The 26,885-nt window shown below is 48.6% G+C and overlaps 1 protein-coding gene across 1 annotated transcript in view; it reads left to right on the forward strand.

Moving 5' to 3' along the window:
- Positions 1-26,885, forward strand: part of SPAG17 (sperm associated antigen 17) — a 311,336-nt gene that overhangs the window by 191,347 nt on the left and 93,104 nt on the right. The window contains exons 7-16 of the mRNA XM_068270990.1: positions 1,944-2,125; positions 3,640-3,801; positions 4,741-4,840; positions 5,540-5,661; positions 6,638-6,775; positions 6,860-6,973; positions 9,231-9,381; positions 10,732-10,953; positions 12,838-12,878; positions 26,360-26,476. Coding sequence (XP_068127091.1) covers positions 1,944-2,125; positions 3,640-3,801; positions 4,741-4,840; positions 5,540-5,661; positions 6,638-6,775; positions 6,860-6,973; positions 9,231-9,381; positions 10,732-10,953; positions 12,838-12,878; positions 26,360-26,476 — 1,349 coding nt within the window. The remainder of the gene's footprint in view (positions 1-1,943; positions 2,126-3,639; positions 3,802-4,740; positions 4,841-5,539; positions 5,662-6,637; positions 6,776-6,859; positions 6,974-9,230; positions 9,382-10,731; positions 10,954-12,837; positions 12,879-26,359; positions 26,477-26,885) is intronic.

The raw sequence follows: 26,885 nt of genomic DNA on the forward strand, positions 1-26,885 counted from the left end.
CGCCAGCCGGCCGGCCGCTCAGGTGGAGGCGGAGACCCCGCCAGAAGGTTGATTATAAATGTATAGACACTCATCTCTTCACAGCACCAGAAGGCAGAGTAAGGTTATAGATCCCTCTTCAACTTTTAATTATATTTTTATAAAATCACCAGTTCCCACTTTAGTGGAGCATATCAACCTATAACCTATCAAGAGGAGATATATATATATATATGCTCCAAGTCCTAAGCCTTGAATTTTTTTTTTAATATTTTACCTTTTTACATAAAAAAGAAAACACCCGCAACAATCCAACATGTTTCAACTCCCTAAATGGAACCGTCATCAGGGAAAAGTGCTTAGTGCAAGGCTGCTAGAGCATTAGAAAGGAAAAAGCATTATAATCACATCACATATGAAACATAATAAATGAGAGCACTGTGCTCTCCTGCTCAGTCAGCAATTAAATGAGTCTATCCTCAGACCAGCCTTATATACTCTATGGGAGGGGTGGTTCCCATCAATTGTTGGACCACCCTTTTTTACAACTTTCCCATTGGTCAGAGCCGCGTTCATTTATTATCTCTGTATGGCCATTGGTTAGCGCGGAGAACGCCAGCGCATACCACTAAGGCTGCATCTGAAATGACCACCAGCTCAGTGTGCAGCACCTAAATAGATATTCTGCACACTTTGCATTCAATTCAGATGCAAATCATATGCAAATCTGCTACTACTTATCATGCAAACAGGAAACTCAGGAGGAGGGTCTGGGAGCAGCTAACCTAATAGTTACACAGCTACAAAGTTAAGAAAAGGTGGGGGGAAAGGCTGCGCTTTCCTAAACACATGTTGCAATCGAATGGTTAATCGTGCAGGCATACACCGCCTCTGCCAGACTGAAAAATGCATGCCCTGCATCCAAGACAAGTGCTAACATTTATTAAACTAGGAGGAACTTTAGCTTCTAATATATTTTGCATGCAAAGTATATTATACTAGACACTTGCGCCACGGTGAGGCAGACCTCCGGGCAAGTGACCTAACCTAAATTTAAAACCTTAGGAGCAGCTAAGCAAAAAAAAATGTGTAACTTACATTTGGTTGAACAGCGAGGAGAACGCCAGCGCATACCACTAAGGCTGCATCTGAAATGACCACCAGCTCAGTGTGCAGCACCTAAATACATTTTCTGCACACTTTGCATTGGTTAGCGTATGTTGCTCTATTATTCCCCAAAAGACCAGAGTGCGCCCAGCTGCTGTTCTGAGGCAGGCCAGTTCCACAATGTGGGGGGTCTAATATCGTTATTACTACCTCCAATTTTTAATATCTTTTATTTGTAAAGCGCCAACATATTACCTAACATTGGGCAAGTGTTTCTATCTCTAAAGCTGCGTTTCTCCAGTACGGGAAGGAGAGGGGTCCATACACAGGACGTGCCACGCCCACCCACCAATATTCTAAGTGTTATGTCGTTCAAATACTGTGCACACAGCCGGAAGGGACATGTCACACGGCATACGCACACACACTGTGGCACTACAACGATGAGAAGTCATTTGAATGACGTTGTACACACCCGCAGACTATAGGCGTCAGAATCGTTCCTCCAGTTGGATCGGCCTGAATAAGCGATATCCGTCATTTGTTGTTCTTTAAAGTCACTTAAAGTCATTGGGCTACATTTTTCATACTGATTGCTCTCGCACACCATCTCCGGCACATATCTGTTTATTCGCTGGATGTTTCAAACGACTTTTATGTGACGTATGTACAAGGCTTTAGGGTACATTCACACATCCAATCTTGATTGGCTGACAGGCCAATGTTCCCCCCTCCATGCAGTATGAGGGACGGCAGACTCTGAATACTATGAACACATTATGTGGTATACCTATATTCTCTGATTATTCGTGTATGATACTAGTCAGCAGAGGTATAATTCTGTATATAATCCGCAGCTATAGAGGCGGAGGCACAGAGGAGAATGGCCGTCTCCAAGTCACTGGAAACGTTCTGGAAGTATCTGGAGGCCGTCCTGGAATGTGGGCGGGTCCGATCGCAGTTAGATCAGATCGCCCGGCTACAATATCTGGTGAAAGAGAACGTCCAGCCCACCGACTGGAGCAACTCCGATCATCAGGTGAGCAACGGCCGGCGGGGATGAAGACAGGTGCTCAATCAGGTGACGTGTATCGTGGGAGGAGCTTATGGGGAGGAGCAACACATCTCCTACCTCCCCATCTTCCTCCTTTTCCAGTCTCTTCCATCCTACTTCTTTCTCTCTTTCTCTTCTTTCTCCTCCTGCCTTATCCTCCCCTCTCTTCTCATTGCTGTGGTCACTGGTCACTGATGCAGAATAACTGCAACTAGGTTTAGCAGCTCTCTATATTAGGCAGTACTTTCCTCCATGTCTCCAGCATACATAAACAGGAACCAACAACACACAGCAGTACAGATCATCTTCCCAGCAATGCAAGTAGCACAGAGCCATCTACAGGCCAGATATATGATCACTACACTCATCTTCACTCCTCCTCCTCTTATTCCTGTCCTATCCTCCTCTTCTCTTCCTCTTATGGCATTCTCTCCTCTCTTTTCTCTCTTTCTTCTAGTTTTATCTCCTCATCTCTTCACTCTACCTCCTCTTGCTTCTGTTGCATTGCCTTCTATCCCTCTGCCTCTATGAAGAGCTATAGAACTAAGCTCCGCCCCTGTCCATTCACTTTCCCATCCGCATAGCATACATATACGGCATAGATCTGTTGTGAGACCTCGCTATAGGGCCACATTCATCGTCCATAAGAACTCTGCTCATGTGGCGGGGCTGAGACAGAGGCGAGAGAGGCTCCAGCCTCGGGGTGCAGTGTAAGAGGGGGCGCAGGGCCGAGGCATAGGCGAGAGAGGCTCCAGCCTCAGGGCGCAGTGTAGGAGGGGGCGCAGGGCAGAGACGAGAGAGGCTCCAGCCTCAGGGCGCAGTGTAGGAGGAGGTGGGGAGAGGAGAGAGAGGCTCCAGCCTCAGGGCGCAGTGTAGGAGGGTGCGCAGGGCAGAGACGAGAGAGGCTCCAGCCTCAGGGCGCAGTGTAGGAGGGGGCACAGGGCCAAGGCATAGGCAAGAGAGGCTCCAGCCTCAGGGCGCAGTGTAGGAGGGGGCGCAGGGCGGGGCCGAGGCATAGGCAAGAGAGGCTCCAGCCTCAGGGCGCAGTGTAGGAGGGGGCGCAGGGCGGGGCCGAGGCAGAGGCAAGAGAGGCTCCAGCCTCAGGGCGCAGTGTAGGAGGGAGGCACAACTCACTCAGCTATTATTCCCCTATTGTGTTTGAAGCAGAGAGAAATAAGAAAAGGGAATACATGGCAGTGACTGCAAGCCAGATAACTAGAGATTAAGGTGTTGGGGGCCCTGGGGTGCCTCTTAGTCTAATAGCAATCAGTGTGTGACTGCTGGGGTGGGAGGGATGGAGGGGCGCGCTTTGGTGTCTCAGCCTTGGTTGCTGGAGGACCTTGTCTCGGCTTGGGGTGTAAGTCTTGCAGCCACATTCAAAAGAATAATTTTTATTTCACTTGAGTCAAACAGTGAGACTCCCAGCCTTTGCTGCTTTCCATAGATACAGTCCTACTTTCTCTATTAACCCCTCGGACAATCCTGCTTGTTTTGTGCAGCTGACATACGCCACGGAGGTGTTTGAGAACATCGCCTGCCTGATGTACGACTGCCTGGACTGGAGGAGACAGCACCAGCACTACCTGGCCAACATGCAGATCATCCACGTCCCGGCCGTGGAGAAGGAGGGGCCTCCGGAGAAACCGCCCACAGTGGCAGAGGTGAGTGGTGATGTCATCACTGTGTGGGGTCACCTAACCCCGCCCACTCTGTCAGCAGTCACCTGACAAGAGTACATTGCTCCACTGGGCATGTGTAAAGGGAGCAGGCAGAGGTCTAGCTACTGCACTACTGGAGTAGCACCCCCTGCAGACACAGTGGGTGGAGCTGAGGGTATCAGATGGAGCCTCCAGTCATGGGGGACAAAACCGGGTAAGGGGGTGGGAGGTGTGAACACTGGTGACCCATCGATGTTTCCTGCAGTGGGGGAATACAGTAGGGAGCATCTAGCAAAAACCAGCTTGGGGGGATAGTGAATGCCACAAGCAGGATCAGTTCCAAAGTAGAGATGGTCACTAAGATGCTTATCATTCCTGCTTCCATACAAATTTAATACATTTTTTTATATGTAAGATTGGGCGGGGGGTACTGCTTCTGCCTACCACACATGAGGTTGTGAGTTCGGCTCCACCCAGTGGCTTAACCCATGACTGGAGTACAGCTCCAGCCGTGGGTTTGACCTATGTCGTAGATTGCTATGGCTGGAGCTGGGATGTAGACGGTAACCCTCCTTGTGGAACAAGGTGGTATATCCTACACCACCTGGACGAAGACGTAAACCTCCTTGTGGGACGAGGCGGAATAACCAACTCCTTCTGGCCTCATTTTTATGTCGCAATACTTGAACAAGCACAAGTTTCAGCTTATTAAACAAAAAAATGCAGGTTTATGCAGCTCGGAATCTGGCCAATGCCATAAAAATGAGAACTGAGCTAAGCAGCGTTGGGCAGTGATAAAGGTTGCGGTGGTGACAGCCCGCTGTGATGATGTCGCACACATCGCATGTCATTCCCCCTCTCTCAGTCTGCTTAGTCAGTAGAATGTATTTTGTGTGTATTTCTGTCCGCTGATCTGTTGTATGTGATGTTTTTCCCCGTTAGGCTCCTGCAGCGCTGCCATCATCTCCTACAGGCAAAAGAAAGAACCCCGCTGAGGAGACACACGCCACATTCTCTCTGCCTCCGTCTACCCCAACTCAGGGTATGTATAGCCCGCCTGTGTGTGGGGGTCCCTATAGGGGTGGGCTGCACACATTCAGGCTCAGCTGTACCATCCAGGCCGTCTCTTTACACCAGCGTTCTGCTGCTCTGCTCTGTATCAACGGAACTGCACAGTGATGACATCACAGCCAGATTTCCCATAAGGCAAAGTAGGCTTGTGCCTATGGGCACCACAGTGCGGTTCCCTCACCTACAGGCTCTGCTATTAGAGGGGAGTCCACTGAGACGAAGGGCCCTTTTCCACTGGGAAGAGCGATCACAAACACAACCAAACTGCGTTGCGATCGCACAACCCACAGTTTACACGTGTCGTGAAGCTGTTGGGAACAGAGCGCAGTCGCACCAAGAATCGTGCAGGCTGGTGATTACGTTTCAGGAAAAAACGAATCACACCAATGGAAAATGAACACCGCGATTTACATGTATATCGCAGTGCTGTTGTGATCTGCAATACGGCTGCGACCTGCTTTTCAAAGCGGATCGCAGTACCAAAGTGGCCAATAATCACTTTAGTTATTCCTGAAGGCTGTTAAATGACTCAGGCTTGGTCTCTGACACGCCCCTTGTATGATGATGTCACCAAACATCCCCTCCCTCCTCAGTTAGCCCAGTTACTGTTACACCCAGGTGTTGTGTATTTGGCTTTCCTGCTGTCACATCTGCCCTTCTCTGTATACAGTGGTGACGGAGGTCCGGCCCCTGACTGCGGATGTGGATATGAGGTTCTATAATGACTTGCTGGCTGATGTCCCAGAAGAGATGCTCTCTGTCCCTGTAATACTGCACTGCATGCTGGAGCAGGTGAGACGCACACGGGTCAGGGCAGGCGGCAGACAGCTGTATACACGTCAGGGAAGGGGGTAGGCAGCGGGCCAATGTAGGGGCAGGTGGCAGACCAATGATGCTGTGGCAGACAGAGGAAGTGTTGAGCAGATAGAGGAAGTTGGATAATGTGAGGGGTCAGAGCAGGTGGCAGACAGGTCTTGCTCTTGCTGTACACACGACAGGGAAAGAGATAGGCAACGAGCCAATGTACTGTAGTTATAGGCCTGTGGTAGGGGCAGGTGGCAAGCAAATGATGCTGTGGCAGACAGAGGAAGTGTTGAGCAGATAGAGGAAGTTGGATAATGTGAGGGGTCAGAGAAGGTGGCAGACAGGTCTTGCTGTACACATGGCAGGGAAAGAGATAGGCAGCAAGCCAATGTAGTTACAGGCCAGTGGTAGGGGCAGACAAATGATGCTGTGGCAGACAGAGGAAGTGTTGAGCAGATAGAGGAAGTTGGATAATACGAAGGGTCAGAGCAGGTGGCAGACAGATGAAGTCATGAATTGGATTTGCTCTAGATCCTACAGCAGGTCCGAATCTGCACTGAGAAGGTCAGTAGAGACACCAGACAGAATAGCAGTGCCCAGAAGGCCTCGGTTACCTCTGTGCTCCGTCTCTGATACTGGCACTGAGCGAATGAAATACATCAATATTTACAGTCTCCCTTCCTGCTGTACCTGATATTCCCCAGCAGAGGGTCTCGGCACACCCCGATGGAACACATGCTGGTAGTGATGGAGGAGACAAGCAGTTTTCTGAAGGAATTATATTCTCCTTGTAATACATAGCTGCTAAGCTTCCTGAAATGGTCACACAGGCAACATTTACAGAGGACCTGTCACCTCATAGAAAATCTCTTGCTCTCATAGAGATGTATACAGATGACTTGTTGATATCACTGAGTTTTCAGCCTCATCTCGGACATGTGACCTCTCCGTCTCTCTCCCATAGGTTGTCGCCACTGAGAAAGATCTGGTGCCGCCCAGTGAAATTGTACCGGATCTGCGAGTGGACGGCCTGGACCCCGCCATCGCTAACCACATGGTCTCTGTCCTGGACTCTCTGTCCCTCTCGGATAAAGAGAAGAAGGTGAGGAGATTCCGCAGAGCGAAATAATAATCTGCCCTGCATGGTGTATGAAGGAGTACCTCATTCCTGCCTCCTCTTCCCCAGAACCTGTATAACACATACATTCTACAAGAGACTGAGGAGAAGCCATCGCAGGAGAGAGGACCTCATCTGCTGCACTTCCACGACAAGACCAGAGAGAGGTCCTACCAGGTGCCAGTGAGTACCGCCCACTCACATCCTGATCATTCTCAGCACCAATCACATGCCACAAGACCAGGGGGAGGTACTACCAGGTGCCAGTGAGTACCGCCCACTCACATCCTGATCATTCTCAGCACCAATCACATGCCACAAGACCAGGGGGAGGTACTACCAGGTGCCGGTGAGTACCGCCCACTCACATGATCATTCTCAGCACCAATCACATGCCACAAGACCAGGGGGAGGTACTACCAGGTGCCGGTGAGTACCGGCCACTCACATGATCATTCTCAGCACCAATCACATGCCACAAGACCAGGGGGACGTACTACCAGGTGCCGGTGAGTACCGCCCACTCACATGATCATTCTCAGCACCAATCACATGCCACAAGACCAGGGGGAGGTACTACCAGGTGGCGGTGAGTACCGGCCATTCACATGATCATTCTCAGCACCAATCACATGCCACAAGACCAGGGGGAGGTCCTACCAGGTGCCGGTGAGTACCGGCCACTCACATGATCATTCTCAGCACCAATCACATGCCACAAGACCAGGGGGAGGTACTACCAGGTGCCGGTGAGTACCGCCCACTCACATGATCATTCTCAGCACCAATCACATGCCACAAGACCAGGGGGAGGTCCTACCAGGTGTCGGTGAGTACCGCCCACTCACATGCTGATCATTCTCAGCACCAATCACATGTGACAAGACCAGGGGGAGGTCCTACCAGGTGCCGGTGAGTACCGCCCATTCACATGCTGATCATTCTCAGCACCAATCACATGTGACAAGACCAGGGGGTGGTACTACTAGGTGCCGGTGAGTACCGCCCATTCACATGCTGATCATTCTCAGCACCAATCACACGTGACAAGACCAGGGGGAGGTCCTACCAGGTGTCGGTGAGTACCACCCATTCACATGCTGATCATTCTCAGCACTAATCACATGTGACAAGACCAGGGGGAGGTACTACCAGGTGCCGGTGAGTACCCCCCACTCACATGATCATTCTCAGCACCAATCAAATGCGGCAAGACCGGGGGAGGTCCTACCAGGTATCGGTGAGCCCCGCCCACTCACCTGCTGATCATTCTCAGCACCAATCACATGCCACAATACCAAGGGGAGGTCCTACCAGGTGTCGGTGAGTACCGCCCACACACATCCTGATCATTCTCGGCACCAATCACATGCGACAACACCAGGGGGGAGGTCCTACCAGGTCACATGCCACAAGACCACGGGAGGTCCTACCAGGTGCCGGTGAGTACCGCCCACTCATATCCTGATCATTCTCAGCACCAATCACATGCCACAAGACCAGGGGGAGGTCCTAGCAGGTGCCGGTGAGTACCGCCCACTTACATCCTGATCATTCTCCGCTCATGCAAATCACATGCAGTAACTTCTGGATCTGATTGGTCTATTTCCATTCTGCCTACATTTGCATACAATTTGCATCAGTGTGGAGTTATTAGTCAGATATAGCTGTATGCTATGATCCTATTGGATGTAGAATCCCAGAGCAGACCGCTGGAAAGACACACCCATGCGGTACTATAGGGTGAAGTAGGCCCCTCCCTCTGCTGTTTTTGGCCAGTCCGTTGGCTATATCTGTCACTTGCCCCAGCATATATTCACACATTGTATGCTATATTCTCCCACCTGTAAAGATCTGTACATACACTAGTGTTCATGATCATTTCGGGTGAAAGTGTCCCCCCAGAGTCTCTTCCCTTCATCCATCCACTATGCAGGTGAATCTCTGGAGAGTGCTGTTATTATTATTACTGTGTACAGCAGCATGGAGGAGGATAGTGCTACATACATCATTAAAGCACATCTGAAGTGAGAGGCATAAGGAGGCTGCCATATTTATAAGTTAAACAATACCAGTTGCCTGGCAGTCCTGCTGATCTATTTGGCTGCTGTAGTGTCTGATCCACACCAGAAACAAGCATGCAGCTAATCTTGTCACATCTGACATACCTGATCTGCTGCATGCTTGTTCCGGGGCTATGCCTAAATGTATTAAGAGGCAGAGGATCAGCAGGGTTGCCAGGCAATCTGCATTGTTTAAAAGGAAATAAATATGTCATCCTCCGTATTCCTCTCATTTTAGGCAGGAAGTAAGCAGACTTCCTCCCTGCTGAGGTACAGACAGCAATAAGAACACAGATAGAGCAAATACTCACCTATGCTCCTCACACCCTGCAGCACAGAATTCTCTGGTTACTTTCCTATTTTTTGTTCTATTTCAGATCCCCAAAACTCTGAACCCAATAGAGATAGAAGAAACAATGCTGAGAAAACTCCAGATAGCTGATCGCCTCCAGTTCCAGCAGCAGAGCCCCGAATTCCACTCACAGAGACTGGCGCAGATACACGAGCTCGTGCACTGCTGCAACACAGGTGAGTATCAGGATTTTCCCTCTGTGTCCTCCATACTGTAGCTGCAAATAGGGCAAGGTCCCTGTGTTGCCATGGACACGGGTGAGTGTCATGTTTCCCCTCTGTGTCCTCCATATTTGCAGGCAAGGTCCCTGTGTTGCCATGGACACGGGTGAGTGTTACAGTATGTTTCCCCTCTGTGTCCTCCATATTTGCAGCCGAGGCAAGGTTCCTGCGTTACCATGGACACGGGTTGGTGTTATGTATCCCCTCTGTGTCCTCCATATTTGCAGGCAAGGCAAGGTTCCTGCGTTGCCATGGACACGGGTAAGTTTTATGTTTCCACTCTGTGTCCTCCATATTTGCAGCCGAGGCTAGGTCCCTGTGTTGCCATGGACACGGGTGAGTGTTATGTTTCCACTCTGTGTCCTCCATATTTGCAGCCGAGGCTAGGTCCCTGTGCTGCCATGGACACAAGTGAGTGTTATGATAACTCTGCTGCGTCACTCCTACAGCCCCCTCACCCACTCATTGTCTAGCTGTGTCCTGTGCCATGTCCGCGGTAACATATATGCTAATCTCTCGTAATGGAGACAAGTGTATACTCCCTGCACAGTCACTCCCATCATGCACCATATTCATCTTCTCATAAAACAAGACGTTACCCGCCCTGTATAAAGCATTAATAATAACCCCCGGTGTGTCTCCTCCCTGCAGATCTCCCCTCCTGGGACGTCACCACGCGGGCGTTCAAGCTTCTGACCCTGGAGACCCTCGCCCTGTATAAAGCATTAATAATAACCCCCGGTGTGTCTCCTCCCTGCAGATCTCCCCTCCTGGGACGTCACCACGCGGGCGTTCAAGCTTCTGACCCTGGAGACCCTCGCCCTGTATAAAGCACTAATAATAACCCCCGGTGTGTCTCCTCCCTGCAGATCTCCCCTCCTGGGACGTCACTACGCGGGCGTTCAAGCTTCTGACCCTGGAGACCCTCGCCCTGTATAAAGCATTAATAATAACCCCCGGTGTGTCTCCTCCCTGCAGATCTCCCCTCCTGGGACGTCACCACGCGGGCGTTCAAGCTTCTGACCCTGGAGACCCTCGCCCTGTATAAAGCATTAATAATAACCCCCGGTGTGTCTCCTCCCTGCAGATCTCCCCTCCTGGGACGTCACCACGCGGGCGTTCAAGCTTCTGACCCTGGAGACCCTCGCCCTGTATAAAGCATTAATAATAACCCCCAGTGTGTCTCCTCCCCGCAGATCTCCCCTCCTGGGATGTCACCACGCGGGCGTTCAAGCTTCTGACCCTGGAGACCCTAGCCCTGTATAAAGCATTAATAATAACCCCCGGTGTGTCTCCTCCCTGCAGATCTCCCCTCCTGGGATGTCACCACGCGGGCGTTCAAGCTTCTGACCCTGGAGACACTCGCCCTGTCGGGATTGGATGACTGCGAGGAGCTGGAGGGTCCCGGGAAGATGTTGGGGGACGGAGAGGCGGTCCCCTGGGATAATCCGGCAGCGTTCGCCCGAGAGGCGTACAGGAAGTTCAGCGTCCGGAAGATGTATGAGAAGATGGGCGGAGATCCAGCAGGTGAGGCTCAGTCCGGGGTCTGCCTCTGTCATACATGTTGGTGATGTGTCATGGGGGCCACACACCATGCAATGTCTACTGCAGATTCTACTTCCAATCGATGAAAAGATCGTACAGCCGACTGATTGCCAGCGACTGATTCCAGCCCGAAATCGATCTCCTTCTTGATCGGAAGCTAATTGGACCTGCTGGAACATACTGAATACTGGCTATTGTTCCATGCGTATGTCCTTTTGATCGATAGCCAATCAAACTTTCTTTTATAGATCTGATCAATCTGAACTAAAACTTGCATGCTGTGTACCCACTGTTACAGGGGACAAACGTTCTATGCAAATGTTCTGTGCAAATGTAGGCAACTTGAAAATGGACCAATCCAATTCCACCTTGGCCAGAGTATGACGGGTCCATTTCAAGCAGAATACATTTGCAAAACTTTCTCCTAAATTATCTCAGGTGATAATCAATAGAGTGTTTCCAATGTCAGAGGCCTCCTCAATAATCAGCCACATGAGAGCGTGAGTTACCATCATCTGCTCCCCCCTCCCCTCTCCATACAGCAGAACAGACTGCTTGTTATGCAACACTGAGTAGCCACAGCAATGATTCCTAAACTATCACCTAAACCAATCCTACCAGTCAACCTAAGCTGTCCGGGTACTCTGTAACACGGAAAATATCCTGAATAATTACTGACAGTCAGTGACATGACTATGTACCATGTAAAGTGCTGCAGAGGATGTCAGAGCTACATAAATACATAATAATAATATGGTAGCACATTAGGCTACGACTATCGTAGGATTAGAGTGTGAGCTCCTCTGAGGACAGTCAGTGACATGACTATGTACTCTGTAAAGTGCTGCAGAAGATGTCAGTGTTATATAAATACATAATAATAATAATATGGTAGGACATTAGACTATGACTATGGTAGGATTAGATTGTGAGCTTCTCTGAGGACAGTCAGTGACATGACTATGTACTCTGTAAAGTGCTGCAGAAGATGTCAGTGCTATATAAATACATAATAATAATATAGTAGGACATTAGACTATGACTGTGGTAGGATTAGAGTGTGAGCTCCTCTGAGGACAGTCAGTGACATGACTATGTACTCTGTAATGTGCTGCAGGAGATGTCAGTGCCATATAAATACATCGTAATAATATGGTAGGACATTAAACTATGACTATGGTAGGATTAGAGTGTGAGCTCCTCTGAGGACAGTCAGTGACATGACTATGTACCCTGTAATGTGCTGTAGGAGATGTCAGTGCTATATAAAAACATAATAATAATATGGTAGGACATTAGACTATGACTATGGTAGGATTAGAGTGTGAGCTCCTCTGAGGACAGTCGGTGACATGACTATATAATCTTTACAGTGCTGCAGAAGATGTCAGTGCTATATAAATACATAATAATATGGTAGGACATTAGACTATGACTATGGTAGGGATTAGAGTGTGAGCTCCTGTGAGGACAGTCATGACTATGTATGTACTCTACAAAGTGCTGCAGAATATGTTAGTGCTATATACATACATAAGGCGGCGGGTGAGCACACATGCACACTAACATGCGGCGGTGTCACAGAGACCAAGAGCCTGTTTTTAAACTGGCTTAGATCAACTAGATACAGTATAATCTTGTCAGGGTAAACTCTGATATAGTAAACCTCTGACAATAGAAAACTCAGTCCTGACCATGTGCCTGTATGAATATACAATGTATGACCAATCCTGATGCAATAAACGTCTGATATTGTAAACTACTTGGCCAGCCAGGTCCCTTGACATTCACTATAAGGGGATTTTAGTGTATAGATATACCGTACATTCTAGTCATCTGACTGCAATTCTCATTTCTCACCTGCAGAGGGAGATGAAGTAGAGATTCTCGACCAGGAGGAGAAAAAGGTGAGGAATGTAAAAGCGAAGTTGATGAAATCGAAGGCAATGCTGTGAATTCGCCTCAATTCACGGAGCTTCATCCAACACTTTATCCAACGTTTGATAATTTACCTCATGAGTGAAATCTCATTTTGAATTTACTAAGGAGGTATAGATTTATTGAACGTTTTATCGATGTCAAATAGAACACAACAGGTGAAGCTTGGCAACTATTACTCCAGCACTCGAACCACCAACACAAGGGCTCCACAAGGCTGTGTTCTGTCACCTCTACTGTTCTCCCTCTATACCAACAACTGCATCTCATCCGCTGACTCTGTGAAAGTCATCAAATTTGCAGACGACACCACTATTATTGGCCTTATTGGCAGCAACGGGGAGCATGAGTACCGTAGCGAGGTCGAGAGAATATGCAACTGGTGCAGGGAGAACAACCTAGTTCTCAACGCAGCAAAGACTGTTGAACTAGTCGTAGACTTCAGGAGAAACCCCCCCCCGCCTGTCCTCATTGGAGGAACAGAAGTCTCTACGGTGTCATCGGTTCAGCTCCTCGGCACGACTCTTACCAATAACCTGAAATGGGGGCATAACACCACTAAAATTCAAAAGAAATCCCAGCAGAGGCTGTTCTTCCTGCGCCAACTGAAGAGATTCGGCATGCCCAGGGAACTGCTGACCAGCTTCTATACCGCCACCATAGAATCCATCCTCTGCTCCTCAGTCATTGTTTGGTACGCGGGCGCAATGGCCAGCGACAAACACAAGCTGCAGAGGGTCATAGCTGATGCAGAGAGAATCATCTGGTCTCCTCCTCCACCTCTTGATCTCTCCACTCGGCTAGATTGAGTAAGAGGGCCACCATGATCTCCCGTGACCCCTCTCACCCTGGCAGCCACTACTTCAAGCTCCTCCCGTTGGGCCGCCGCTTCAGGACTATAGCATCCAAAACCACCAGGCGGAAGAACACCTTCTTCCCCCAAGCCGTTCGGTCACTGAACTCTGACCTTTCCCGGTCCGGCTTGCACTCGTAGTTGCCGAGTCGGTCAGCTGGTCCCCGTCGCTGCCTCCCTCGGTTCTTATCCGGAAACGGGGGCCTTTTACTAGTGTTTACCGGCATCACTATCTGTATCACTATCTGTATATCTGATTACTGCATTTCAAGTGTATGTGTTGTATGTCTTTACTCTGTCTTTGCCATGTGTACCACAAATAATTCCGACTATGGCTCTTGCTGTTCTTGGCGAAATAAAACTGATTCTGATTCTAAATTTATAACACCTCAGTGAATTCAAATTTAGATCTTATCCATGAGGTAAATTACCAAACGTTCGATAAAGTGTTGGATGAAGCTTAGTGAATTGAGGCCGAGTTTTTTTCGGCACATAGATGGCTCGATAGATATTTTCCGATCTGATTCGATCATTTTCCAGAACAATTTTTTTTTCATAGTAGTAAATGGAAATCTTTCAGAAGAATCATCAGAAAATCGATCTGTCAGTAAATCTGCCCAAAAAACTGCGTATTTCCAGAATTAGGAGTTATTTAGCAACATAGCTGTAGCACGATTTGAGGGACTTTATTTCAAGCCACAGCCCCTGAACAAGCATGCAGCAGATCAGGTGCTCTGACTGAAGTCAGACTGGATTAGCTGCATGCTTGTTTCAGGGTGTGATTCAGCCACTACTGCAGCCAAAGAGATCAGCAGAGCTGCCAGGCAAGTGGTATTGTTTAAGAGAAAATAAATATGGCAGCTTCTATATTCCACTCAGGTCTGTTGTCCTTTAAAGTACACCTGACATGACAGGTATACAGAGGCTTCCATATGTATTCACTATTAAACAATACCAGTTCCTTGGCAGTCCTGTTGATCTATTTGGCTGCAGTACTGTCTGAATCACACACACCTGAAACAAGCATGCAGGCAATCCAGTCACACTTCAGTCAGAGCATCTGATCTGCTGCATGCTTGTTCAGGGGCTATGGCTAACAGCATCAGAGGCAGAGAATCAGCAGGACTGCCAGGCAATCTGCATTGTTTAAAAGTAAATCAATATATCAGCCACCATATCCCTCTTACTTCTGTTTACCATTAAAGGGAGACTTAAAGTGCTCTGAAACTCCGACATAATATTCAATAAAAATGTGTTTTCCCACTTTTTATTACTCAGTCAGTTATCAGATTTGCTTTTGTGCACAAGTAATATTGTCTGTCTACAAATTACAAGTTTCCAGAGTGTAGTATATCTTGCGCCGAAAGCTGCCATTGCATTTTATTCCAACTGCTTTTTTTTAGATAGTAAAATCTTCTAGTGAGCTGTTCTGAACTGTGTGTGTGTGTCTGAAGCAGAGACAGCTTCAGAGAACTCATTTTCAATTGTTACATTGTGTTTACACACAATGTAACGAAATTGGAATGTAAACAAAGATACTGTTATCTCCAGTCTGGATACGGATTTGAAGCTGAATAGCAGGACAAAGTGCCTTGTTTAACCGTTTCAATGATGTTCTGCTACAATTTTTTTCTGCAATAGTAGCTTTAAAGCTGTAAGGAATCTTTAAGAGCAAAGTAGAAACGCTGACTTTCAGACCACTTTAAGTCAAATAAAAAAACAGGTTTAAGTTACCTGGGGCTTTTTGCTGCTTGTAGAAGTTATCCTGTGCCCACGTCGTCAGCCCAACTCCCCCTGGCAAGCAGCGGCGACCCCACAAAGATGGCCGGGCACCACCAATTGATGGCTACTGCGCCTGTGCAGTCCTGAGCCGTGCATGCTCTGTTTGCGCTCCCATTGCCAGGAACGCTCTGCGCAGTAGCGATTTTCGCCCGGTGAGTAGACACGTGCCCGACCAGCTTTGTGGGGTCGCCGCTGCTTGCCAGGGGGAGTTGGGCTGACGACGTGGGCACAGGATAACTTCTACAAGCTGCAAAAAGCCCCAGGTAACTTAAACTTGATTTTTTATTTGACTTAAAATGATCTGAAAGTCAGCGTTTCTAGAGTGTTTGGGGGGCCCCATTGTAAAACCTGCATCGGGGCCCACAGCTCCTTAGCTACGCCACTGCATACATAGTGTCTGAGTCAAAACCCTGGAGCAAGCATATAGCTAATCGAATAAAAGCTGAGTCAGAGTACCTGATGTGCTGCATGCTTTTTCAGGTTCTTTGGCCAATAGTATTAGAGACACAGGATCAGGAGGGCTGCCAGGCAACTAATATTGTTTGAAAGGAAATAATTGTGGCAGCCTCCATATCTCTCTCACCTCAGGTTCTCTTTAACCCCTTACCGACCATGTAACGCCAATTGGCGTGAACACAGCAGCAGCCCCAGGACCGGTCTATGCCAATTGGCGGGAAGTCCTGGGGCGGGGTTTTTGCAGGAGATCGTGTGCCGATGCGCACGCATCTCTTCTTGAATGACGCAGCTCAGCTCCGCCATCAGTCGGCGGTCGGCCGCTAGGAGACTGTCAGACGGTCGCTGCGATCTAAGGCAGCACTGTACTGGGGACAGCCGTGTGACACGGCTGTCGCCCTGGGCTTCGGAGAGGTGATCCGCTGTCATAGGCTGATGCCAATGACAGCTGATCGCGCTGATTGGCTGGTGGGCGGAGGGAGGAAGGGGGAGGTTAAAATAAAAAAAAAGCAAAATTTATTATAAAAATAAACAAAAAAATAATTACAACAAAATAAATAAACATCGGGGGAGCGATCACAACCCACCAACAGAGGGCTCTGTTGGTGGGCAGAAAAGGGGGGGGGATCACTTGTGTGCTGACTTTGTGCGGCCCTGCAGCGAGTGGCCTAATTTGTAAAAAAAATGGCCTGGTCGCAAGGGGGGTTTATGTGGTTGAGATCTTATTACTGCTTTGAATTATGTTTTTGCTGACATTAGCTGGATTTCTTATGAAGCAGATGAGTTTATAAAAAGAATTCTTCACTAGCCAAACGAGGGTTATTTCAAATTTCCACATTCATCCCATTACAGACAGAGCCAGTTATTGTGAGGTCGCTGTCACTCCCTCTCCCTCCCCGTACAGGCCATTGTGACATCCTGCGCCCCCCTGCGGGCGGTAGGATTGGAGGTGTTCCGCCAGGAAGGTGCGATAAACACCTGTCATCCATTCTGGCCACGCCCAGCCTATTTATCCCTGCCTTGAAGGCAATCGCGGGGTCTGCTTGCAATTACTGTCGGGACGCAGATCAGCATAACCTAACAATACAAATATTTAGCTGATGGGAAGCGCAGGAGAATTGGGGCTTGTCTGGCAGCTGATTGGTGCAGCGTCTCCCAGCTGCTAGTAATATAATGTTGGACGAGCCGCAGAGAGCGTCCTGACTGATCGTGTGATGGATGGAGACGCCGCGGGAAAGAGACCAAAACTGAGAAGCCGTCAGCTGCGGAGAACAAGATGGACGACCACGTGTGAGAGATGTCTCCATAGAATGTTCCTCCGCAGATGCCCCCCTGCAGACAGCGCCAATCCTGCGCCGTATATCCTCTGCAGACGCCCCCCCCCCCCCCACATGAGAGGAGTGCACAGCGCCAATCCTAAACCATATATCCCCTCCAGACACCCCCCACTGAGAGGAGCACACAGAACCAATCCTGCCCAGTATATCCTCCACAGACGCCCCCCGCTAAGAGGAGAGCTCAGCGCCAATCAAAACAGTATATCCTCCACAGACGCCCCCCACTAAGAGGAGAGCTCAGCGCCAATCCTACCCAGGCTCGGACTGAGCCACCGAACCACCGATTTTTCCATCGGTAGGCCCCGGCTGCCCTGCCTCCTCGGGGCCCCAGAGCTGAGAAGGAGGGGGGCACAGCGCAGGAAGGGGGGAAATTGTGCACAGAGCAGTGGGGAGGGGGGAAAGCCTCCCTCCCCCTCCCTCACCTAGGGGCCCCCCCTTCCAGAATTGCAGCCAGCCAGCGACAGCAGTGGGGAATAGCTTACCGGCATCAGATCGATAGCTCTGCGTGCCGCTGGGCTGGGCTGGTCTCCTGCACTGACGCTATCCAATCACGCTCTCGCAGTACTTCCTGTGAGAGCGTGATTGGACAGCAGTGCCGGAGACGAAGACCAGTAGCGGCACGCAGAGCTATCGATCTGATGCTGGTAAGTGATTTCTGCTCGTTGCCGCTGCTGGGTGCAATTCTGGAGGGAGGGGAGGCGCACAAGGGGGGGGCCCCTAGGTGAGGGAGGGGGGTAGGCTTCCCCCCCCCTCCCCGCTGCTCTGTGCCCACTTTTCCCCCTTCCAGCATGCATGGGGGCACTCCTGCATACCTAACTGGGGGGGAGCATGGAAGGGGGGGCTCTAGGTGAGGGAGGGAGGGGAAGGTTCCCACCCTCCCCGCTGCCCCCCCTTCCAGCATGGGGGCCCCCACTAACTGGGAACCTGCCTTTGTGGGGATATCTGCCGCCAATCTATTTGCATTTTGTGGGGATATCTGCCGTCAATCTAATTGCATTTTGTGGGGAAATCTGCCGCAAATCTAATTGTATTTTGTGGGGATATCTGCTGCAAATCTAATTGCATTTTGTGGGGATATCTGCTGCCAATCTAATTGCATTTTGTGGGGGTATCTGCTGCCAATCTAATTGTATTTTGTGGGGAAATCTGCCGCCAATCTGATTGCGTTTTGTGAGGAAATCTGCCGCCAATCTAATTGCATTTTGTGGGGATATCTGCCGCCAATCTGATTGCATTTTGTGGGGATATCTGCCGCCAATCTGATTGCATTTTGTGGGGATATCTGCTGCCAATCTAATTGCATTTTGTGGGGAAATCTGCCGCCAATCTGATTGAACTTAGTGGGGATATCTACCGCCAATCTGATTGCATTTTGTGGGGATATCTGCCACCAATTTATTTGCATTTTGTGGTGATATCTGCTGCCAATCTAATTGCATTTTGTGGGGATATCTGCCGCCAATCAGATTGTATTTTGTGGGGAAATGTGCCGCCAATCTGATTGCATTTTGTGGGGATATCTGCTGCCAAACTGATTGCATTTTGTGGGGATATCTGCTGCCAATCTGATTGCATTTAGTGGGGATATCTGCTGCCAATCTGATTGCATTTTGTGGGGATATCTGCTGCCAATCTGATTGCATTTTGTGAGGAAATCTGCCGCCAATCAGATTGTATTTTGTGGGGAAATCTGCTGCCAATCTGATTGCATTTTGTGGGGGTATCTGCTGCCAATCTGATTGCATTTTGTGGGGATATCTGCCGCCAATCAGATTGTATTTTGTGGGGATATCTGCTGCCAATCTGATTGCATTTTGTGGGGATATCTGCTGCCAATCTGATTGCATTTAGTGGGGATATCTGCTGCCAATCTGATTGCATTTTGTGGGGATATCTGCTGCCAATCTGATTGCATTTTGTGAGGAAATCTGCCGCCAATCTGATTGCATTTTGTCGGAAAATCTGCTGCCATTTGACTACTTGATGAATTATCATGAGGCATGTAACTATTTGATTATTTTATCTAAAATGTATCTGGTCGGACCTAATCTCTGTGAATAACACCGCTACTTATGTTGTGGGGTTTTTTTTGGGGGTTTTTTTTGCGCCGCATGTGGTCATATCCCTATTGGAGACTGTCCTCAGAAGTGCTCACAATCTATTCCCTACCATAAAATCATGCAAAATTCGTAGAGTACGTGTGTATGTGAGCCCAAAATGAAAGGGGGGGAGGAGAGGGGGGGGGAGAGGGGGGCGGGCCCCAGGCTGAAACTTCCTTGGTGGGCCCTTAGTGTCCCAGTCCGACCCTGGCCGTATATATCCATGTACAGCAGCCCCTCCTATTCCATATGCAGCCCCCTCTTCCATGTGTAACGTCCATGTACAGCAGCCCTCCCATTCCATATACAGCCCCCTCTTCCATGGGTAACATCCATGTACACCAGCCCCCTCCCATTCCATGCACAGCCCCCTCTTCCATGTGTATCATCCATGTAAAGCAGCCCCCCTCCCATTCCGTGTGCAGTAGCCCCTCCCATTCCATGCACAGCCCCCTCTTCCATGTGTATCATCCATGTAAAGCAGCCCCCCTCCTATTCCGTGTGCAGTAGCCCCTCCCATTCCATGCACAGCCCCCTCTTCCATGTGTATCATCCATGTAAAGCAGCCCCCCTCCCATTCCATGTGCAGTAGCCCCTCCCATTCCATGCACAGCCCCCTCTTCCATGTGTATCATCCATGTAAAGCAGCCCCCCTCCCATTCCATGTGCAGTAGCCCCTCCCATTCCATGCACAGCCCCCTCTTCCATGTGTATCATCCATGTAAAGCAGCCCCCCTCCCATTCCATGTGCAGTAGCCCCTCCCATTCCATGTGCAGCAGCCCCTCCCATTCCATGTGCAGCAGCCCCTCCCATTCCATGTGCAGAAGCCCCTCCCAATCCATGTGCAACCTCCTCTTCCGTGTATATCATCCATGTGCAGCAGCCCCTCCCATTCCATGTGCAGCCCACTCTTCCATGAAATACCATCCATGTACTGCAGCCCCTCCCATTCCATGTGCAGCCTCCTCTTCCATGTGTATCATCCATGTACAGCAGCCCCTCTCATTCCATGTCCAGCTACCCCCTTGAGCAGCGGCCGCCCTAGGCCTGGCCTGTAGGGCCTATACAGAAATGTGTCCCATCCGCCACTCTGCTCTTATAAAGACGGAGGAAATAACTGGCATTCTGCCGCACTCTCTACAGCTTCGCCTCTGATACTGGCAGCTTTATTCTACAATTCATAAAAGTCTCACGTGGCAGGTTTAGTTGTCAGCGAGTTGTGTACAAAAGTGGAGATAATAGATAAATGCAAAATAAAACAGTGCTGGCAGACTATGGAAAATACCGCCACCTGCAGGACAGTTACACCTCCAGCTCCTTTCCTACAGGATTATGGTGCAGCAGCAGCGTATGAGGATAGAAACAGCCAAGGGTTGTGGTTGTTACTTGTTCTGTAATATACAAGTTCCAGGGCTGCAGCTAATGCTTTTACATATTCACTGACATATGAGGAAGAATTACAAGTAATCTTCAGGAGGACTGAGAGACAGATTGTAAGGGGGGGCCTCTTCCCCCCCCCCCCCCCCCCTAGTGGACTAGAACAGACTATTTTCAAGAAAGACACTGACCTGTTGTCTATTCATTTGCATGATCTTTGTTTGTTGTGAGCTTCTTGTATATCTATTCACAGTTGCTGATAAAAACTAATTAGACACTTTGATTTGGCTAAACAAGCACAGGAACACAGAGCAGTGGATTTCTTCAGCAGCTATATGTGAAATGCAGACTTTTCATTGTGCGCTGTGCAAGAGTTCAGGTCCACTTTACAAGGACCCTGCAGTGAGGAACAAGTATTGATCATAAACATAGCATTGTTAGGCATAGATTGCACTCACATCTACCTCCACCAGATACCAGATCTTCATTACAGTATAATGTCAATATAATAAACTCGGGTATAGTAAACTACCTCTCCAGGTTCCAGCCAATCTCCATTATAAGTCTATGGGGGCAACACCCGGTATAGGAAACCCGGATATAATAAAACTTCTTTTACAGTAATCATGTTTTTTGGCTCCTACATGATGCTGACTCTGTATATAGTGAACAGTGGGCGGTGCATGCCCCATATGTCAGCGTGGATGGGTGGTGCTACACTGGGGCACTGCCCCTCTCCCCCGGAAATCACTGTGCTCCCCCCCTCTCCCATACACACAGTTAACTGGTTCCAGGCTCCAGCAGCGTACAGTGAACAGGATAAGGTCTGTAAAAAAAAACCTCCATGTCAGCCTGAGTCTATGTAGGGAATAAGTGAACCGAGGATCTTATCTGTTTGCCATAAATACCTTACAATCCTTGCAAGATCCCATATAATTATTGTATCTGGATGACTCTTATATTTGCAAAAAAGTCTCTCTACCGCCTTCTGATTATATGTTCTAACATTGTCAGTCACCAGGGATAGAGTCTGAAGAAGGCTTACCAGCTGAAAGCTTGCTGTTTTTCTTTTAAATTAGCCAATAACCTAGAGAATGTATTTTGCAGACAGGAAGTTGTGGATCCTGATTCAAAACTTCCTGTATGTAAAATACAAGCTCTAGTCTCAATAATAGCACCATCATTTGGACAATATCCTCTGCTCAAAAACCTCTGAGTCGGTTTGTGATGTTTACATTTGGTTCCTATCATTGCTGAGCTAGTTAGCCTTCATTTTATCACTTTAGTTAGGCAAAAAAAAACCAACTAAAACTCACCATACAAACATTGATTTTTATCACCCAAATGGGCCCCGCCAGCCATCGTACACCCTTTGTGCCCCCCTCAAAATGTGAAGCCGCCACTGTCGGGGTGACACCCAGGGCCAGAGCTACCATAGGAAAAAATGGGCAATTGCCCCAGGGCCCCAGAGCCTGTAGGGGCCCCCAAGGTGTCCCTCCCCATCTTAACTGTTGCTCCCCAGGGACTCTGCAGAGTCTGTTAAGTTGGGAGGTGATTGGGGGAGGGTCAGCAGCCAGCTCAGGGGCCCAGGAGGGACATTTGGCTGCAACAAAGGGCCTCTAATGACGCTTTTTGGTCGGGGGGGGGGGTGTCTGTTGGGGGGCCCCCAGGCTAATTTTGCCCTAGGGCCCAATTGTTACTTGAACCGGTCCTGGTGACACCCATGGTCGGCTGGCAGGTAAGCTGATGTCTGAATGCGGTGCAATGAGTAGCGCTGCTGTTACTCTTTAGCATGGATGCACATTTGGTGAACAAACTACAAGATCTAGAATCTGAGCCAGCCAGGAGCTCCGATACCTCCGCGGGCGGGACTTAGCACGGGTTGCACTGCATGATGATTGGCTGCATTTTGGAGAAAGGCTGCATGATTGGCCCAAGTGTGAACAGGAAGTTTTTATGTTACCCTGTTACAGGACGCATGCTGCCAGCCTGGGATTTATGTTGCCAGGCTATGATGCAGCCCTAAAAGGTATCTAGACCTTGTAGTTCGTCCACCAAATGTGCTGATTGGAGGCCCCTCCCCCCCCGGGGGGTCCTCACAGAGCCGGCCCTCTCCCTATTCAGCTCTATGTAAGCTGCAGAGAGACCGGGGGAGTCCTGGCAGAATCTGCGTATATCTGGCCCCGATTCCGCTGTCCTCAGCCCAGATTGCAGTAACACGGGCCGACATGTTACCGCTAATCACACCTGACTGCAGCCGTGCTCCCCGTATGAGGTCATCCCATGAGATCATCAGCCGGGCCGTCACATGATGACCAGTCATTACTCCGACATCTTCTTGGCCGGACATCTAATCGCTGCGTCGCGCATCGGCCGTTGCCAGGTCTCTCGTCTCTCACCTGGGCGGGCACAGGACGCCGCGGCCTTTCATCCGCCGTCAGGAAATCGCTTGTTAGGAGAGGAGACGGCAGGCGGGGCGGGAGAGATCGCCGTGTACATGACTTGTATTGTGTCCCATCATATGAGGTTTATATTCTGAGCAGCGTCAGTCTGTATGTACTGATCTGTCCTGAGACACGGCAGCTGCAAGCAATCACGTCTACAGATTGGAGGGGTTAGTGTACATATACGTCACTCAATGTGCCATCAGAGCCACCATTAGATAGATTGCTCTCTGATTATACCTGATCACAGTGGGATCTATTGGAAATAGCCCTCGTCCCGCCGCCTGCAAAGCTGCCCCCCCAGTGCAAGTGCCCCTAGTGCCCTGCTCTGTGTTTGAGGCTGAGTGCACACTTGTCAATGGGTGAAAGGGTGCGTTTTCTGTCACGTGTGTTTTAGCATTGGTAGTGCCTTTTTTGTGCGTTTGCGTTTTTCCCCACACATGCGTTTTGCGTGCGTTTTAACACTTTTGCGGTTCGCATATAGAAAATGCATATGCGTTTTGTATGCGTTTTTCTATTGCATTGTATGCAAATCACTAGGAAGACAACAGGAAGCGGAAATACAACAGAAAACAATAAAAAACCGCATGTAAAAAATGCATACAAAACGCATTACATTGGGCCACCATTGACTTTCATTATGTGCATTTTTGATGTTATGCAACAAAACCAGCTTTTTAAATAGTTACGCATATTATAAAACGCATACACAACGCATATGCGTTTTTTATATGCATTTTTTATGTCGCCCATTGACTACCATTAGCGGCAAAAACGCTACGTTTTCCCGCAACGCTAGCGTTTCTGCCAAGTGTGTTCCCAGCCTGAAAGCCTCTCCTCCCCATCGGCACAACTCCTTGCCACCTATTGGTACAATACATTGTGATAGGGACATTATTTAAATGGTGTAATAACCGGGACAAATTGGAAAATAAAATATGTGGGTTTTAATTACAGTAGCATGTTTTGTTTTAAAACTATAATTGCTGAAAACTGAGAAATTATTATTTTCCCATTTTTTTCGTAATATTCCCATTAAAATGCATTAAGAATAAAATAATTCTTAGCAAAATGTTCTAACCAAAGAAAGCCTAATTGGTGGTGAAAAAAACAAGGAATAGATCATTTTGTTGTGATAAGCTGTGATAAAGTTATTGGTGATTAAAAGGTAGGGGTGCTGACAGGTGAAAATTGCTCTGGTCTGTTAGGGTAAAAAACCCTCAGTGGTGAAGTGGTTAAACCAGAATCTGTGGGGAGGCAGGAGCGTTAAGGCTCAAAATAGATGGGGGGGGGGGGGGGACACACAGTGTAAAGGGTAAGGAGGTAGTTAAAGGACAACCAAAATGAGAAGAATATGGAGGCTGCCATGCTTATTTCCTTTTAATCAATACTAGTTGCCTGGCAGTCCTGCTGATCTATTAGGCTGCAGTAGTGTCTGAATAACACCAGAAATAAGTATGCAGCTAATCTTGTCAGATATGACAATAATGTCAGAAACACCTGATCTGCTACATGCTTGTTCTGGGTCTATGGCTAAAAGTATTAGAGGCAGAGGATCTGCAGGATAGCCAGGCAACTAGTATTGCTTATAAGGAAATAAATAAATATGGCAGCCTCCATATATTTTTCACTTCAGTTGTCCTTCTTTCTTGTAGTCCATTAAATGTAACCAAACTTGGAAATTGTGGAGGTAAAATATAAAGTGCATGGTAACCAATGCTCGGAGCCTTGCAAATAAAATGGACGAACTAGAGTTCATTCTGAATGACAAAGGCTATGACATTGTGGGAATAACCGAGACATGGATGGATGAAAGCCATGATTGGATAACAAATGTGGAAGGATACAATGGGCTTGATTCACAAAGCGGTGCTAACCTACTTAGCACGTCTAAAGTCTTTAGATGCGCTAACCAGGGTGCTAAGTAGGTTAGCACCGGATTTCTCAATCAGATCGCGCGCTAACTTTGCGCGCAAAAAGTTTTACGCGCGCAAAGTTTTACGCGTGCTAAGTCCCATAGGCTTTAATGGGCACTTCGTGCGGTGCGCCCTGCGCTCTGTGCAGTACGCGCGTAAAGTTTTATGCGCGAAAAGCTTGTTTAGACGTGCTAAGGGGGTTTTCACAGGAGTGCTAACAGTAAGCACCGCTTTGTGAATCAAGCCCTGTGTGTTTAGGAAGGATAGAGCAGGGAGGAATGGTGGAGGGGTTTGTCTCAGCTGGGTGAAGATTGCGAAGATGTGGAGTCCATTTGGGTAAATATTCATGGTGGAAATAAAAGTTAGTGTATCAATAAAAGTTGCCAATTGCTTATTGGGGTATGCTACAGGCCACCTCTTATTAATGAAGCTGCAGAACTGCGATTACTACAGCAGATTGAAAAAGCTGCAAGTAAAAATGAGGTCATAGACAACTTTCCAGACATTGACTGGAGTATTGAGGCTACCCATTCTGGTAAAAGCAGCAGATTTCTGGCAGCACTACAGGACAATTACTTGACTCAAATGGTAACGGAACCAACTAGGGGGAATGCGTTACTGGATCTGATCATTTCTAATAGACCAGATAATGTATCAAATGTGCAGGTTCAAGAACATTTGGGAAATAGTGATCACAACATGATAGCTAGGGATGCTTGCTGCATTCCACGGAATTCTTAATTCCGCGATTCCTGCCAGAATTAGGTCAATTCCGATTCCGGCGGTCGGAACGGAATTGCTAAACCTTTAAACAGAATTCCGCGGAATTTTTTTTTATTGTCGCGGAATTTTACGGAATTAAAAAAAAATCTCTCTTCCTCTCTCATCTCATCTTCCTGGGAATTGTAGTGTTTCAAAAGCCAGCTTACTTACCATGGCTGGGAATTGAACCCAGGTGTAGTAGGTATCTGACTTAACCCCTATACCATCAACCACACTACATGCTGAAGCCAGCCTAGCATGTACCATTGTGGTCAATCCAAGAGAAAAAGTCTGTCATTGTCCCCTGTGTGTTCTCTCTGTCATTGTCCCCTGTGTGTTCTCTCTGTCATTGTCCCCTGTGTGTTCTCTCTGCCATTGTGCCCTGTGTGTTCTCTCTGTTACTGTCCCCTGTGTGTTTTCCTGCAGGACTCCAAAGGGACGGACACCCCACAGGTTGAACTCCAGGACATCCAGAAGACACAGAAGAGATGTCTGAGTGACTGGTGCTACTCTGAGCATTACAACCCAGAACTCCTCATACAGGTACTGTCAGGGGCCGGTCACTCTAACCGCATTTCCTTATAGAAGGGGTGTCAAACTCAAATTCACAGTGGGCTGGAATTGAAAACTGGGACCATGTCTTGGACCAGACTAGATGTCTAGTGTCCACCTCTGTACAATTCCCTGGTGTCTAGTGGTTCCCATCCCTCCCCCATAGAGTTCCCTGGTGTCTTGTGGTTCCCTCCTCCCCTATACAGTACATTTCCTTTGCATCTAGTGGCTCTATCAGTTCCTCTCCTCAGCAGTCAGGATCACTGTTTGACTGTCAGGTCCTCGCCTTGTCTGCCATGCCTCCTAATTGGCTGCCACCCTCTCTTACTGCTTCAGCCCACGCAGGAATTCTAGAAAGGATGTCTCCCACATCTGATTGCCTGCAAAGGAAACCGTCTCA

Source organism: Hyperolius riggenbachi, chromosome 2 (genome assembly GCF_040937935.1).
Source record: "Hyperolius riggenbachi isolate aHypRig1 chromosome 2, aHypRig1.pri, whole genome shotgun sequence".
Taxonomy (NCBI): Eukaryota; Metazoa; Chordata; class Amphibia; order Anura; family Hyperoliidae; genus Hyperolius; species Hyperolius riggenbachi.